This window comes from Syngnathus scovelli, chromosome 6, assembly GCF_024217435.2.
Source record: "Syngnathus scovelli strain Florida chromosome 6, RoL_Ssco_1.2, whole genome shotgun sequence".
Classification (NCBI taxonomy): Eukaryota; Metazoa; Chordata; class Actinopteri; order Syngnathiformes; family Syngnathidae; genus Syngnathus; species Syngnathus scovelli.
Window position 1 is genome coordinate 1,232,723 of NC_090852.1, and position 18,619 is coordinate 1,251,341.

At 41.7% G+C, this 18,619-nt stretch overlaps 1 protein-coding gene across 4 annotated transcripts in view; it reads right to left on the reverse strand.

The window, feature by feature from the left end:
• LOC137840388 (kelch-like protein 25) overlaps positions 1–18,619 on the reverse strand; it is a 197,326-nt gene that overhangs the window by 163,750 nt on the left and 14,957 nt on the right. For all 4 annotated transcript variants that reach the window (XR_011087008.1, XM_068651171.1, XM_068651170.1 and 1 more), the window contains exon 5: positions 3,044–3,191. Coding sequence is in view for 3 of the 4 variants with exons in the window: in XM_068651171.1 (XP_068507272.1) it covers positions 3,073–3,191 (119 nt within the window). In the remaining variant the exon portion in view is untranslated. The remainder of the gene's footprint in view (positions 1–3,043; positions 3,192–18,619) is intronic.

Genomic DNA, 18,619 nt, shown 5'->3' on the forward strand with positions numbered 1-18,619 from the left:
ACATCTTGTCCTTTAAAACAGGTACCTTCCCAAGCAAAATGAAAACGGCTAAGGTTATCCCACAGTATAAAACAGGAGATAAACATCTCTTTACAAATTATAGACCTGTTTCTCTATTATGTCAATTCTCTAAAATCTTGGAGAAGCTTTTCATTGTGAGACTGGATAGCTTCACTGAGATACACAACTTGCTAACTGACAGCCAATATGGATTCAGAACAAATAGATCAACAACTATGGCACTAATGGATTTGACGGAAGAAATAACTAACTGCATTGACAATAAAGAATATGCGGTAGGAGTATTTATTGATTTGAAAAAAGCTTTTGATACCATTGACCATAACATATTATTGTATAAAATGGAAAGATATGGGATGAGAGGTGTAGTATTGAGCTGGTTAAAAAGTTACATTACTAATAGACAACAGTTTGTTAAGATGGGTAATCATATATCATTATGCCTAGACATTACCTGTGGAGTCCCACAATGTCAGTGTTGGATCCCATATTATTTATTCTGTACATAAATGATATTTGTAAGGTGTAAACCAGGGGTCACCAACCTTTCTTAAACCGAGAGCTACTTCCTGGGTACTGATTAAGGCAAAGGGCTACCAGTTTGACACGCACTTCTGAAATAGCAAATTTGCTCAATTTGGCTTTCACTATGTGTTATTATTGTCATTTCCAGTTCATATGTAAGTGTGATTTTAACAAGAATAGCAAAAATACAGACAAACCTTGGTTTTTGACCACAATCCGTTCCAGAAGGTGGTTCGAGAAGCGAATCGGTCGAATTCCGAATCTATTTTTCCCATTACAAATAATGGGAATTTTTTTTATCCGTTTCAAGACAAAACACCCCGCCTTTTTTAAGCATTATTTTTCATTTGCGCATATTTGTCCGATCGCGCAACTGCAGCTCACCGCCGAACGTGCAACCGTAGCATGATTAGGGGTTAATACAATCGTCAAAGTAACGAAAATACAATAACAACAGTCAGTCGGCATCCGGGCCGCGAGGTCGGGTTTTCTCGGGTCCTCCCGGCTCATCTCGCGAGGTTCGACCTCCGAATTTTGTTCGACAACTGAAGCTAAAAAATCTTGAATTTTTTGTTTGAAATCCGATTTGTTCGAGAACCAGGACGTTCGAAAACCGAGGTTTGACTGTAAAATAAATAGATGCATCTCACTGACAAGTGCCGCGATTTGAGCTAATTTTAGAACAATCCTGCGGGCGACTCATGCGGTCCTCACGGGCGACCTGGTGCCCGCGGGCACCGTGTTGGTGACCCCTGGTGTAAACTATCTTTAAATGTATTATTTTTGCGGACGACACCAACATCTTCTGTTCTGGAAATAACTTAAAGATACTATTGGAGACCATTACAACTGAATTGTCCAAACTAAAAATATGGTTTGACATTAATAAATTAACATTGAATGTAGACAAAACCAAACTGATGGTATTTGGAAACCGTAAAATAGATACACAGGTTCAAGTAACAATAGATAATGTCAATATCGAACAAGTTTATGAGATAAATTTTTTAGGAGTAATATTAGACAACAAATTCTGTTGGAAACCTCATAAGATACGTTAGAACCAAAGTAGCAAGGAGTATTGCAGTACTGTGCAGTGCAAAACATATTCTGGAGCCGAGAATGTTGTATTTAAAACCATTAATTATACTACAGAAAAAAGCTATGAGAATTGTACACAAGGTTGGATTTCGAGATCATACAAATAATTTGTTTTTAAAATCAAACGCTTAAAAGCCAATGGACTTATTCAAATTTAGACTGGCACAGATAATGTATCGAGCAAAGACTCAAAAACTCCCAGGGAACATTGAAAAACTATTTATTGAAAAAGATAAGGGATATAATTTGAGAGGAAAAGGTAACTTTGATAAGGGGTATGCTTGCACCACTCTCTCAGGAGCAGGTGCATATCATCCTATGGAGTAACTGTGTGGAATGGACTAGAAGATAAAATGAAGGAAAGCAGAAATATAGTTCTATTTAAAAAAAATGTATAAAGGAATAATATTTGCAAATTACCAAAAAGAGGAAAATGAAGGTGACTACTGTGAAATTTTTGGATTATAAGATGTTTTTGTTGTTTTTCTTTTGTTCTTTTGTAGTTTTAATGTTCTCACTTGGAACTAAGTGATGGATAGGGGTAGGACATGATAAGCCTAGGCTTCTTCCTACTCCTTTTTGAACAGTGATATACCGTAATTTTTGAACTATAAATCGCGTTTTTTTTTTCATAGTTTGGGTGGGGGGGGGTTGCGACTTATACTCAGGAGCGACTTATATGTGAATTTTTTCGCAAATTTTCAAAATTCAAAAATCCGTGATGTAGGGAAACCGCGATAAACGAACCGCGATGTAGCAAGGGATTACTGTGATTTGACCTGCAAGTGACGTTGTTGTTTACATAAGGACAAAGGATTCTATCACGGGATGACGAAGATGACGAAGGGCCCCGCGTTTGAAGGATTTAATGATTTGGAGTGACACAAGGTTTGAAAAACGTATTTATGTAATAGTTATTTGATATATTTTATTTCGTGTAGCAACTTGTATATGTTTTTATCGTTACAGTTCAGTAGTTGTTGGCTCGTTGAACTCTTGTTTTGTTAAATAAAGAGCCGTTTACCAAACCCACGTTTAGCCTGTTGTTGCTGGTTCATGTCTGTTCTTGGTGTTGGATTTTGACAAATAAATTTGCCCCAAAAGTGCGACTTATACTCCGGTGTGATTTATATGTTTTTTTTCAATGTATTGTGCATTTTATGGCTGGTGCTACTTATACTCCGGTGCGACTTATAGTCCGAAAATTACGGTATATTGTTTGTTGTGTGTTTTTTGTTGTTTGTTTTTTATTGTTTTTATTCTTTAAATCATGTTTGAAATAAAGATTCATTTATTCATTTATTCATAGAAACAAATTGTTTTGTAAAACATGCACCACAACTGAAATAGATGTGTTGAATGATGATACTGAATATTGATGACCGATCTTACTCACCATTTGCTTGTTGCTGCAGTGACATTCCGTTACAACAATTGGGCCTGTCGTCTTCTGTATACAAAAATGCCGACGCCCACTGATAGCACCATGGTGGCGACGAACACGACGGTGGCCACAATGACGATAGTGTGATCCACAGGCTTCACTGAAACACCAAGTACAGAGTTAAAAGTTGAGTAAGCCACTCGACAATGACTGATTGGTTGGTTGGTTGGTTGGTTGATTGATTGATTGATTGATTGGTTGATTGATTGGTTGGTTGATTGATTGATTGATTGATTGATTGGTTGATTGATTGATTGATTTGGAACTAGGGTCTGACAGAGGCCTCAGCCTGTTGATTATATACACCAGACTCGCCAACAGCTTCTTTCTCCAGGCTGTTAGGACCCTGAACTCGCTACCCCCTTCTGCGTAGCGTGTGACACTGTTGCGCTATTTTCTGGAATGTCTGCTGTACGCTCACTTGCTCCTTTTTGCTCCTCTTATTTATTTGTTGTTATTTATTCATTATTTATTCAGCACGCTGTTGTTTACTTGTTTACTTGATTGTCTATTGTGGGCCATGTCTTGTCACCGTGGGATAGCGGGGAACGAAATTTCGGTTTCTTTGTGTGTCTTTGGCATGTGGAGAAATTGACAATAAAGCTGACTTTGACTTTGATATATGTCGAAATTAGCTCTTTTCAAAGACCGTATTTTCTGGACTATAAATCGCAGTTTTTTTCATAGTTTGGTCGGGGGTGCGACTTATAATCAGGAGCGACTTACATAACTCAGGCAGAGCGGGAATCGAACAGTGGAACCTCATTTTACCGCACGACTAATCCATCAATATTGGTTATTGTAATGTGTATTGTAATGTTTTTATTGCATCATTCTTGTAATGGCGCCCGCAATTGTAGCCTGACTCAAAGTACCGTATTGGCCCGAATATAAGACGATGCTTTTTGCATTGAAATAAGACTGAAAAAGTGGGGGTCGTCTTACATTCAGGTCTGGACATGATGCCCATTCACTTATGGGCAGCGGTAAGTTAAAGGTTGCTGGTATCGACTGAATATGTTGCTGTGATCGTATGCATCTTTGACACAAAGTGAGTATATACATTTCATTGTTAGTACTGTCTACTGTTGTGCCGTTTGTCTGATCGTGCTTTGTTTCGTGTGTTTGCCGTTTGATTGATAGCTTTGGCACGCTCCTTTAAGTTTGCCTCGCATCGTACGAGTAGCCGTTACGCAGCGGCACGGCGACTAACGGTCGCCAGCAAATTTTGTTGTCTCAATGACTTATGTTTGGTGTGTTGGCGAGAGTTATTTCATTTATAGTTATTTAGTATAGCGGGGTGGGAATGACATACCAGCTCTGCCGAACCCCTGAAGCCGACTCACCGAACCCCTAGGGTTCGATCGAACCCAGGTTAAGAACCACTGATCTACAGTCTATAATATCATCAAAAGGTTCAGAGAATCTGGTGAAATCATTGCGCCACGGCCGGAAACCAAGACTGAATGACCGTGACCTTCGATCCCTCAGACGGCACTGTCGTAAAAACCGACGTGTGTAAAGGATATCACCAAATGGGTTCAGGAAAACTTCAGAAAACCACTGTCCGTACCGTATTTTTCGGACTATAAGTCACATTTTTTTTCATAGTTTGGGTGGGTGGGGCGACTTATACTAAGGAGCGACTTATATTAAATTTTCAAAATTCCCCCCCCCAAAATAAAAGTGAAACCGTGATAAACGAACCGCGATGTAGCAAGGGATTACTGTAATTTGAATTTCAAGTGACGTCAGCGGCGCGGCGGTTGTTTACATAAAGGACAAAGATTCGATCACGGTATGACTAAGATGACGAAGGGCCCCACGTACTACCGGCATCATTAGCGCCTTTGTTTGTAAGTGACACGGAGGACGAAGAGTTTGAAGGATTTAATGATTTGGAGTGTGTTAGGGTTTTCCAGGTTATCTTTATCATAGGATTATGTTGGAATGCAACAGGTAATAAATACCTTACCTTGTCCTCCTTATCACAAGGTCGTAAAACATCCCCTGAGATGTATAGACTAGAGGACAAGGGCTTTCTATTCAGCCCAATCATACCCCCACTCTGTTTCTCTTAATAAATATCCTCTTGCAGGAAGGAGAGTTCAGACCTCCATTCGAACATCGCTGCACGCACAGCAACGAATGGACTCTCTACCTGCAGGTGTCTAAAAGGACTTACTTGTCTCCCGTGTGGTTCTTGCAAAATAAGTTGGAGTGAGCAAATCTCTAACAGAGTGACACAGAAGGTTTGAAAAACTATTATGGCTTTTACGCACGCCCGGTCCTATTCTATGGAGCTCTCTTTCACTTCCGTGGATGGAAGTTAGGGACCGGCGCTCGGCCGGGTGGCTGTCCAGGGACAGTGGATGGGGCTCGGACATGGCTTTTACGCACGCCCGGTCCTACTCTACGGAGCTCTCTTTCACCTCCGTGGATGGAAGTCGGGGGCCGGCGCTCGGCCGGCGCTCGGCCGGCTGGCCATCCGGGGACGGTGAATGGGGCTCGGACATGGCTTTTACGCATGCCCGGTCCTATTCTATGGAGCTCTCTTCCACCTCCGTGGCTGGAAGTGCCACCTCCGGGGCTGGAAGTCCACGCCGCCACACGCCTGGAAATCGACGCCGGTGCTTGGGGCCGTGTGGCGGTGAACTATTTATGTTATAGTTATTTGATATATTCTATTTCGTGTAGCAACTTGTATATGTTTTTATCGTTACAGTTTAGTAGTTGTTGGCTCGTTGAACTGTTGTTTTGTTAAATAAAGAGACATTTACCAAACCCACGTCTTTCGTTGTACTTTGTTAACGCTACAATATAGTTATATACTGGATCTGTGGAATAACGACGAGGCTGACGTCAGGGCGCACGCGCGGCGTTGTTGACATAGGACGAGGAATTTGATCGATGGATTTAATGATTTGGAGTGACACAGATGGATTGATAATATTATAGTTATTTGATAGCAAGCGCTGTCTGCGGCGCGCACCCGTCCGGCATTGTTGACATAAAGGACTATCGATGGATTTAATGATTTGGAGTGACACAGATGGTTTGATAATATTATTGCTTATATAATAGTTGTGTGATATATAATTTATATATCGTTATATGGGCCTGTGGAATATTTTGAAGTGCAACCACCGTCAGCGGCGCGCACCCGGCCGGCATTGTTGACATAAAGGACGATCGATGGATTTAATGAATTGGAGTGACACAGATAGTTTTATAAACATGTTATTTATGTAATAGGTATTTGAATAACTCTAAATGTTACGTCAGGCCCGTTCTCAGCTCTTCGTTTGTGTTTGTCACATTGGCATACCTATCATTTAACCTGTTGTTGCTCGTTCATGTCTGTTCTTGGTGTTGGATTTTGTCAAATAAATTTCCCCCAAAATGCGATTTATACTCCGGAGCGACTTATGTTATTTTTCACGTTATTGTGTATTTTATGGCTAATGCGACCTATATTCCGGAGCGACTTTTAGTCCGAAAAATACGGTAAATATAGTTTGTCACTACATCAGTAAGTGTGGGTTAAATTTCTAACATAAAAAGCAAAAGCCGTTTGTGAACAACATCCAGAATGTAAAATGGACTGATGCACAATGGAAAAGTGTTTTGTGGTCTGATAAGTCCACTTTTCAAATTGTTTTTGGAAACACTGGACGTCGTGTCCTCCGGACCAAAGAGGAAGTGGACCATCCGGACTGTTATCAACGCAAAGTTCAAAAGCCAGCATTTGTGATGGTATGGGGGTGCATTAGTTCCCATGGCATGGGTGACTTACATTTCTGTGAAGGCAACATAAATACTGAAACGTACATACAGATTTTGGAGCAATATATGCTGCCATCCAAGCGACGACTTTTTCATGGACGCCACTGCTTATTTCAGCAGCACCGCTGAATGCCCAACCGTAGCGCGTCGCCGACCACACGACTGCACCGCGCTGGTCGCATTATTGTGACAGAGCCGTCGCTGAACATTTAGAAGATATTTTTAAAGTCCTGATGTACTTTCCAAAATTTAAGTGGACATCGGTGCGCAGGGAGCTTAATTTTGTCCGATCGGGCAACTGCAGCGCACCGCCGAACGCGCAACCGTAGCGCGGCGCCGACCGCGCAACTGCACCGCGCTGGTCGCATTATTGTGACAGAGTGGTCGCTAAAATTTAGAAAAGATTTTTAAAGTCCTAATGGACTTTCCAAAATTTAAGTGGACCTCAGTGCGCATGGAGCTTAATGTGGTCCGATCGCACAACCGCAGCGCGCCAGGCGCTCACTGTCGCATTGCTTTAGGAGCGTCTTTGTGTTTTAGGTTGGCTGTACTGCTCCCACTTGCTTCCTATGGAGGCATGATTAGAGTTGATGCAATCCTCAGAGTAACGAGAACGTAATAACGAACTGAGTCAGTTGGCATGGGGGTCCTCTCGGCTCATCTCGCGAGGTTCGACAACCGAATTTCATCTGACATCCGAAGCAAAAAAATCTAGAATTTTTTGTTCGAATACCGATTCGTTCGAGAACCGGGACGTTCAAAAACCGAGGCTCCACTGTAATGCCAAGCCACATTCTGCACGTGTTACAACAGCGTGGCTTCGAAGTAAAAGAGTCCAGGTTCTCCCCTGGCCCGCTCTCAGTCCAGACCTGTCTCCCATTGAAAATGTGTGGCGAGTTATGAAGCGTAAAATACGACAGGGAAGACCCCGGACTGTTGAACAACTGAAGCGGTTCATCAAGCAAGAATGGGAAATAATTCCACATGAGAAGCTAAGAGAATTAGTCTCCTCTCTTCCAAAACATTTATTGAGTGTGTCGAGTTACATGGTGGATAGGAGAGTAAAAGATGGTGCGTGAGTGTGTTTTGGATTTGGCCCAGACGAATTGGCTAAGATGAAATTCCAAATTTCAAAGCTTGACGTGGAAGACCTGAAGAAGGGGGCCTGATAGGGGTTACTTAAAAGTTAGTTCTTCAAAATTAACTATTGTTAAATTGGTAAAGGGGAATTTGTTGGTTGAACCAGTAAACCTCCATTCCCATTCCAAATTTCACCAGAAGATGGTGCCAAAGTCAGATTGACCTAACATAGTAAATTAATAGTTTAAAAAGTCATCAATTAGATGAAGACCTGTTCTGAGGCACAGCAACACACAATTTTGGAGTATGTTATATTATTTTGTTTTGCTATAATATATTTTGAAACTGCTTGAATATTTTAATTTGCTAACTAGGGAAGCCCATGCTCATCGTTAGCTAATGAGAATGAGACATGTTAATCACAGTTAGAGTAAGCTGCAATATAGTACATTATTTTATTCTGCTTTGCAATACTGTATAGTTAGTAGCAACTTGAGCAGCATCATAGCACTGATGTTTCATTTACACATGAATGTATTAAGAGTTGAGTAAGGACAAGGGGCTGACAGTGATACCGTCCGTGGGTGGAAGACTGCAATCCCACGCTTGAGCTTGACCTAGAGGTCACCAGCTTGTCAAAATACGTTTTGAAGATGCTTGAGTGTTTTAACCTGCTAACTAAGAGAATCCACGATCAAAGTTATGATTATGTGTTAAATTGACTATTGTGAAAGTATGTGCTATTATTGTCACGATGTTTGATCAGTATCAAACATGTATGTAATACTGATGTTCCATTTACACATGAATGTATAAATGTGAGCGAAGACAAGGAGGCGGAAAGGGTTAATGGTGATACTAAGTGGTGGAAGACTGAGATCCCACATATGAGCGTGACCTCGGTCACGTTCATCCAGTTGAAGCCTAAACAAAATGCTGTTTGATGGAACACAAGTCAGAGAAAAAACATTTGCAAATGTCACGTTGATGGACAGTTGACAAGATTTGGGAGTGGGAAACAGGATGAAGCATCCCTGAGAAAACGGTTACTTCCGTGAGAACATGCTCACCCCATCTGGTTGAATCCGGTTGAGACCGGCCAAGATGCAGATGCAGGTGCCGTCTATTCTGGAAGCATTTGGGTCATCTGAGGCCAATGTGACCAAGCAGGTATAGTACCCACAAATTGGACTGGTATAAAAGGTTCGTTCGGACAAAGAGCATCGCTCTCTCTCACCCGGCGGGCTTTCCCTGCTGGGGGTATGGCCCCTGCGGCTACTGCCATGGGTCGAGAACGCCGATTAGACAAAGATAGATTTCATTCTTTCTGAGATTAACCCAAGGTTCATTAAGATGAATTTATACTATCTTCAAATTGGACTTAGTCTAATTTTAAGCTCAAAGACAGGCTAGGAGATGCAAACCTCGTGCAGGAGAGACTCGACTTTTCCACCAAACAGCATTTTAGACCGCGAGCCTCTTACCCTTTTTTACTATATTTTTTAGTTTTCAAACGAGAGAACTTTGAGACTGAATAATTTTTGTTCTATTGAGAATGGTGAGTGGAAATTATTGTTAGTTGTTCGAACAATTGAAACTTGTAATTCTCTTTCTTGCTTATTCATTAAATTTCTACTTTATAATAATGTAATTTCGAGTAATGATTATTTTGATCTTTTATGCTTTAAATCTCTTTTGTTTCTCTATCATAGTCATACTTTAAACCGTTCAGTTCTTTTTTAAATGAAGACAGCTTTAATCCTTGACATCAGGGAGTGTCAGAATCTGGTTCGAACTTAAGCTCAGCTAGTGTGAGTGTACGCTAGTGAAAATAAACAAGTTCCTGCGGTCTTAACAAAGACAGCTAAACTATTCCGAGCGGATAACAAAAGCAACAATCTTAATAGGAAAGGAGAGCCGCTGAAACGGCTGCGATCGAGGAGATCCTGGGTCTCGACAAAGTAGTTCCTCAACCTTCGGGTTTCTTTGATTTCAGCGGGACTGGCGTCCGGAAATGACGGAATTAATCTAACAATAGATTAGTTACCTGAACAGCGGTTAGACTCGGAACGAATCTTCTTTCCGTACCGGCTTAAATCAATTCTCGTCTCCCCTACAGGCTGTGTTACTGCAGAGGGGCTAAAGTACAGAATTTTACCCTTTAAACGGAGAGCCGGTCACAAAATAAAGTTTATGAGGTTGAGCACTAAATACGTTGTCTTTGTAGTGTATTCAATAGAATATAGGTTGAAAAGGATTTTCAAATCACTGTATTTTGTTTTTTATTTACATTTTACACAATTTCCCAACTTCAACGGAATCCGGTTTGTAGTCTAGCGGAACCGTTACGCGCAGTTAATAATGTAATGTGTGCCGTCGTGTTGTGTGACGTCAGAAGTTGAGCATTGACTTACAGTATCTCACAAAAGTGAGTACACCACAGTGACAACACTGAAGAAATGACACTTTGAGACAATGTTAAGTAGTCACTGTAGAGCTTGTATAGCAAAGTAAATGTATTGTTACTTCAAAGTACTGTAATTTCCGGTGTATAAGCCGCACCGGTGTATAAGCCGCACCAGCTAAAATTCGAGAATTTTAAAAAAAAAATTCTTACATAAGCCGCTCCGGACTAGAAGCCGCACGTGCACACACGTTTTTTACAACGAAAGACAGTACACAGAAAAAGTTTCAATAACATACATGTCTTTTTAGACATTGCCTGTGACGTAGCAGTAGTACCGCAGCAACACGGAAGTGTGCACGCGAGTTATTAACAAAGAAATACTGGACACAGAAAGCTTTAATAACATACCTTAACATTTATTTCCAAACACTGCCTGTAACGCGGCAGTAATACCGCAGCAACACGGAAGTAACACAGCACTAATAGGGTTTGATTAAACCCAACACAATGTCATCAACATCGACTGCCTTTAGCTTAAAAGCGGCATCATATGCATTTCTTTTGTCCCCCATAATGACGGTTTGTGTATAAAAGCTTCCTTTCAGTAATGTCCGTCTTGATCGCATTCTGCGTGATGCGCGAAATGTTGTAAATACAAACTAGCACGTCTTCTTCGGCGCATTATCTCTTCTTCGCCTGTCTCGCTCTTGCTTCCTGCTCGAGCGCCCCCTGGAGGCCGGAGGCCGTAAAAATCCATAAGTACGCCGCGCCGCCCTTTAAGCCACAGGGTTCAAAGTAACCTTCTGAATAAAATGCATTAAAAGTTCAGATGCATTACAACTTGGTTTTGGTGAGTAAAATGTCAGAAGAACAGCGCCACTGCTTTGTGCAATCTCTGAGTCACATGGCAGAGTAAGAGAAAGGGTTTAGAGCACAGGTGTCAAACTCAAGGCCCGGGGGCCAGATACGGCCCGCCACATCATTCTATGTGGCCCGCAAAGACAAATTGTGCATCAAATTCGTGTGTCATTACTAGAATTGCAAATTGTCTTCACTTTTAATAATCTCTTTTATTTTTAAAATATTTGACCAGTTTTTACTCGTCTGATTTGAAAACGAGTTATTTGTCAGTTTGTTTTGTAGCTTTTACTGTATATAATAGTGTTAAGAGTAAAAGTGATCAAGTCATCACAAAAATCACGAAAAAAATCGTATATGCCGCACCTGACTATAAGCCGCAGGGTTCAAAATTTTGGAAAAAAGTCGCGGCTTATACACCGGAAATTACGGTAACTCAAAATATAACACTGAATGTGTAAAATGCTGGCAACAAAAGTGAGTCCACCCCAACTGAAAATGTCAAAATTGGACCCAAATGTCAATATTTTGTGTGGCCACGATTATTTTCCAGCACCGCAGTAACCCTTTTAGGCATTGAGTTCCAGGTCTCCAACATCCACCAGCTCCGTGATGAAATCATGGAAGAGTGGAAGAGGATTCCAGCGGCGACCTGTGAAGCTCTGGTAAACTCCATGCCTAAAAGGGTTCCGGCGGTGCTGGAAAGAAATGGTGGCCACACAAAATATCAAAGTCAAAGTCAAAGTCTCCTTTATTGTCAATAGCTCCGCATGTCAAGACACACAAAGCGATCGAAATTACGTTTCTCACTATCCCAGGGTAACAAGACAGAGTTCACAACGCACATACAAGTAAACAACACAGGAAAAATAAAACAAGAAGATGAACAATAAGAGTGATAGCACGCTAGCCTCTCCCGATCCACAGCAGAGTCCGGAAAGATGACAGTCAACCAGGCCACTGTGAACACGAGCACACAGCAGGCAAGCACTGTCCGGTTCGTGGATCTTACCAGGCGAACGCAACCCATCTTGTCGTCCCGCGAACGAACGTACGCCAGTAGAATGGAAGGCACGGCTGGGCGAGGTGGGGTGGCCGCAAGCCTGGCCCGATGTCTCCGCGCTGGCTCCTCTTCCGCTGCCTCGCAGACCCGCTGCCGACGCATCCCAACAATGCTCCAGGACGGAGCAGTCCGAGCTCACGACGCAGTCCAACCGGGGGAGGAAGAGCAGGCCAGTCCGGCGTCGCTCCATGACGAAGCAGTCCGAGCACTTTAATCTCTCCGCACCAAAGTCCAGAACGCCATAAAACCCACTTCCGCCGATGTTGAGCAGAACATGCCCGCCGCACTAGTAGCACGACGTATCACACGAGACGAACATACACAAAAACTGCCGGACAAACACTCAGTAAACACTCACAAAACACCGAACGGGACAGAGAGTGGCCGCTGCGTGTGCACGCGCCGCCATCTTGCTCAATATTGACATTTGGGTCAAATTTGGACATTTCCAGATGGAGTGTACTCACTTTCCTTGCCAGCATTTTACACATTCACTGTTGCGTTTTGAGTTACTTTGAAGTAACAATACATTAACTTTGCTATCCAAGCTCGACAGTGACTACTTAACATTGTCTCAAAGTGTCATTTCTTCAGTGTTGTCCCATGACAAGATATAATTAAAACATTGCAGAAATGAGAGGGGTGTACTCACTTTTGTGAGATACTGTACGTGCTGTATTTCTGTCTGTTGCAGAACCACACACACCCCACACACCCCACACACAAACACAAACACACACCCCACACACGCTTCATACAATAATCACACACACACGAATCACATTCACATACCCAAAGACTCACCCATGTACACTACACAGAACCTGTTCTCACATCCTTACGACCAATGTTGGGCCACATATTTATTCTGTACATAAATGATATTTGTAAGGTGTCAACTATCTTTAAATGTATTATTATTGCGGACGACACCAACATCTTCTGTTCTGGAAATAACTCCGTAAATAATTCAGTAAAGATACTGGGACTCACAATGTGACCAACATGTTTGAGCTGGCGGACTTCCGGGTGAACATGTAGGAGGTGCACGCTATCACCTCACTCCCGCTAACTTACCTACAAACTTTTAAACAACTATATGACTCCAGAGCTCACCTAAAAAACCACAAATCACAAGGCGGTTATACGGACAACTTTGCCGGAAGGCTGAACATCAACATGCCTCCAAAGCCGAAAACCAAAGTTGAAGATCTGCAACTACCTGGCGAGGCTACCGGCACCTTAACGCTAGCCTCTAGCCAGCCTTCTGGAGGAAAACCGGCTAGCTATCACCGCCGAGTTTCGGGCTTCCATGGAAAAGATCGAAAACAAACTGGATCGCCTCCACGCCATAGCAGATAACCACTCGACAAAGATCAAAGACCTGGAGGAGAACGCAAACGTCCAGGACACTTGGCTACAAGCACTGGAAGCCACCTGTGCTAAGCTAACCAAGACCTGTGCTAAGCAAGTCGAGACCAACACCAAGCTTGTAACAAAATCCATATCAATGGAGGCTTTCAGCAGACGGAACAATGTTAAAATCGTGGGCTTGCTGGAATCAGTGGAGATCTCAGACCCACTCTTCTTCCCCAAGCTGCTGAAAGAGCTCTTCGGTGAGATTCTGGATGCCCCCCCGGAATGCGACCGCTGCCACCGAGCCCAGAGACCCAAACCGCCGCCAGGTGAGCCGCCCAGACCAGTGTTGATCCGACTACATCACTTCCAAACTAAAGACAAGATAATCAGGGCTGCTCGGATCAAAAGAGGGAAGCTCCGGTATCAACACCATCCGATTGTCATCTATCAAAGTCTGCTTTATTGTCAATTTCTTCACATGCCAAGACATACAAAGAGATCGAAATTACGTTTCCCACTATCCCACGGTGACAAGACAGAGTACACAATATACATACATACAAGTAAACAACACAAAAAGTGAAAAACAAGAAGGCACAGACAATGAATAAATAAGAGCGACGAATAAATAATAAACAAATAACATAATAAACGCAAAGTCTGCAGCAAAGTGATGTCGGCGCTGTACAAACTGGGTCTAAAGCCTGCTCTGCTCTTCCCGGCGAGACTCACCATCAAAACCAATGAGGGAGGTAGGCTACACCTAATTTCAGTCAATGAGGCGGAAAAGTACATAAAAACAGTCTCTAAATAATGACAAGTCAATGTTACGCTACCTCTTCTAAATGAGACAACTGACTAACTTGTTAGCATCAGCTGCTCTGTATGCTCTGGTCTGCAGTTCCTTTAATTTTCCATGAGTGCAAACCAGACTTCAATTGACATGAACTGAACTGTGTTATTTTCTTTGCACCATGGCGGAGGGATTACCCCCCTTTTTTTTCTCTTCTATACTTCGAACATTTACAAACATTATAAACAATCAGGGAATATTTTGAAGGAGATAATGTGAACCAATGTATGGACATCAGTGATAATGTAATTTGTATGAACTACATCCCTGAGCAGTTAAAATGCCTAAAATGTCTAATTGGATTTCATCAGCCTTTTTCCCTACCATTACATTATCCACACGAGTAACCCACTCCTCCAGAACTATCATTGACAACATCATCACAAACATTTAAAATAACAAATTTGACTCTGGTGTGCTCTTCTCTGATATCTCTGACCACCTCCCTATAGTAATGTTTTTTAATCTTGCACTCAAGTGTCCTACATTACAACATATAGTGCAAACTAGAGTCATAAACAAGAGCACACGACAGCAATTACACACCGACATCCAGGCCAAAGACTGGGACAATGTTTATCTGTGCAATGATCCAAACACAGCATATGACAGCCTGGTCCTGGCAATCAGTGATGCAATATTAAATACCATCCCTGTCAAGACTGTCACATGCGGCAAGAGGGAAACTAAACCCTGGGTAACCCGAGGGCTCTCTAATTCCATTAAGCACAAAAATAAATTATACAAAAGATATTTAAGACAGACAACAATTGAAAATAAACATAAATATACTGCCTACAAAAATAAACTTACACATTTATTAAGGATAAGTAAAGCCAACCATTATAGCAAACTCCTGCAAGATGCGCAGGGTGACTCAAAAAAATCTTGGCACATATTAAACAATGTCCTAAACAGACGCCATAAACAAACTACACTCCCCGACTCCTTTACTAACAGCACCATTGACCTCGCTAATGAATTCAATGACTACTTTGTATCCATAGGTGAGAATTTATCAAGTAAGATCAGCCAACTACAGGGAGCTTCGTATCAACATTACCTGACGGGTATTTACCCAACCTCTTTCTTCCTGAAACCAACAGACAAAAATGAAATTCTCAACATCATAAAGTCCATGAAGACCTCCAACTCAGCTGGTGAGGATGAAATTAACAGCAGAATTTTAAAATCTATAGCAAATGTAATTGCTGACCCACTTGCCCACTGTCTCAACCTCTCCCTATCCACAGGCATTGTTCCCGAAAGGACAAAAATTGCAAAAATCATCCCTATATACAAATCTGGTGACAAAAATGCTAAGATCAATTACCGGCCCATAGCTATACTACCGAACCTCTCCAAAATATTGGAGAGAATCGTCTACAATAGATTAATCAATTACCTCAACAAACTAAACATTAACATCATCCCAATAGGGTTTCAGGAAGAAACACACCACCTGTATGGCTATCCTGGATCTACTTGAAAAAGTTAACAACACCTTAGAACAAGGGGACTATGGTATTGGTGTATTTCTGGACCTATCAAAGGCCTTTGACACCATTGATCAGAACATACTCCTAGATAAATTGAATCATTAGGGGATCCGTGGCTTAGCTCTTAACTGATTCAAAAGTTATCTTACTCAGAGACAACAATATGTCAGCATTAACAACACTAAGTTACCACAGAAATGCATCAAGTGTTGGGTCTCACAAGGCTCTATTCTTGGCCCGTTGCTCTTCATCATCTATATAAACGACTTGGTTAATTCCTCTAAAACTCTCCATAAAATATTTTTTGCAGATGACACCAACCTGTTTATATCACACACTAATATTTTTGAAGTTCACGACCTTCTCAACAAGGAACTACAGAGGGTGAACTCTTGGCTTAAAATAAACAAACTTTCCCTCAACATTGGGAAAACCAATTATATGCTATTCCACTCTAACAAAAAACAATTAAAAATGGAAAACCCTATCACTAAAATAAAAATAGATGGTGAAGAGATTAAAAGGGTCCACTCTACCAAATTCCTTGGGGTCCACATAGATGACTGTTTAAATTTCAAAAATCACATAGACTACCTAGCTCATAAACTGTCAAAATATGTTGGTCTTTTCTTTAAGCTGCGGCACCTGGTGCCATGCTCATCCCTTCTCACTTTATATAAAACTTTATTTCAACCACATCTTAACTATTGTAATATTATTTGGTGCAACACCTATCCCAGCCATATCAAGAAACTGGAAATACTACAGAAAAAGGTTATTCGCGCCATCTCCTGGACAAAACCAAACTCACCCACCAGTCACCTGTTTGCCTGTTATCGTATCCTTCGACTCAACAATTTGAATTACTATCACAACGCTTGTGTAATATATCAGGTCATCTCAGACCCAAACCACAGATTAAAACAGCTCATTCCCATCTGTGTTCCCCAGCACACCCACAATACTAGACACAAACACCTCATTCTAGGTAATAAAACGCAAATTAATGAAAACCAGTATGAGTGTGGTGTGCCGGGGACCATAGATTTGGAATGAGCTGAACGACAGCCTCAAAATATCACAAGCTGTCTCCATATTCAAACATCAACTAAAGTCAAAGTCAAAAAGTCAAAGTCAAAGTCAGCTTTATTGTCAATTTCTCCACATGCCAAAGACACACAAAGAAACCGAAATTTCGTTCCCCCCTATCCCACGGTGACATGGCTCACAACAGACAAACAAGTAAACAAGTATAACAAAAGCGTGCTGAATAAATAATGAATAAATAACACAACAATAAATAAATAAATAAGAGGAGCAGAAAAAAAGGAGCAAGTGCGCGTACAGCAGACATTCCCGAAAATAGCGCAACAGTGCCACACGCTACGCAGAAGGGGGTAGCGAGTTCAGGGCCCTAACAGCCTGGAGAACTGTTGAACTCTTACACATAATTATACTTTATGGGATCACAAACTGTATGTTAAATGTATATTGTTATGTTGTTATGTTATGTTAAGTGTACGTTGTCATGTTAGTGTCATGTTATGTTAGGTTATGTTAAATGTCCGTTGCGTTACACGCAGCATGTTAAATGTATGTAAATGTCATGTATGTAAATGTCCTATGTGTATGTCTATTATAATGATAGCTCACCAACAACTAATTCTACACAGAAGGCTCCTACCATAAGCTTTAGTTAGCTTCCTCAGGAGACCTATTCACATGCCTAAAATGATATGTCCAGCAAGCTGTATACATGATGTGTGTGTGTGTGTGTGTGTGTGTGTGCGTGCGTGCGTGCGTGCGCGCGCGCGTGCGTGCGCGTGCGCGCGCGTGTGAATAAACGTAACTAATTAACTAAATACTGTTGGAGATCATTACAACTGAATTGTCCAAACTAAAAATATGGTTTGACATTAATAAATTATCATTGAATGTCTCATGTGCTTCACGGAGACACGGCTGATCAATCTCTCGCCCGACTCACACCTCTCCCTGGACGGTTTTCAAGTGGTGCGGGCTGACAGGAGCGCTACGGAGAGCGTTAAGAGGAGAGGAGGGGGACTCGCTGTGTTTGTGAACGATAGATGGTGCCATCCCGGACACGTCAGCGTTAACCCTAGGGTACATAAGTGGGTCAAAAATGACCCGGTGAGGTTGTTTTTTTTAAAGATCTTTGTAATTAAAAACTGTTATTTCATATTCCAGCAATTCCTCAAAAAACATGTTTTTGACATCATACTATTGACATTTTTAACTTACCTATTATGTATTTTGAGAAATTGTAGTTTTTGTATTACTACCTCAAGTTTCCATAAGTGGGTCGAAAATGACCCGCAAGCATTTTCTATGGAATCCAATGGGAGCCTTTGATCCTCATCAACTGTGGCTTATGGGTTTGTGATGAACGCATCCCCTTTGCAATAGATGGCATAGGTCACACGTGGAGACAACCAGGAGAAGAAGTTCAGAAGAATCTGGGTGAAACCATTGTCCAGCAGTTGTGTAGTCAATTTAGACACACAGGTCGAAACATAACAATGGACAACTTCTGAACCACCAGTGTGCCTCTTGCGCAGTATCTCTTGGATAAGGATCTCACCATTGTGGGGACTCTACGCCA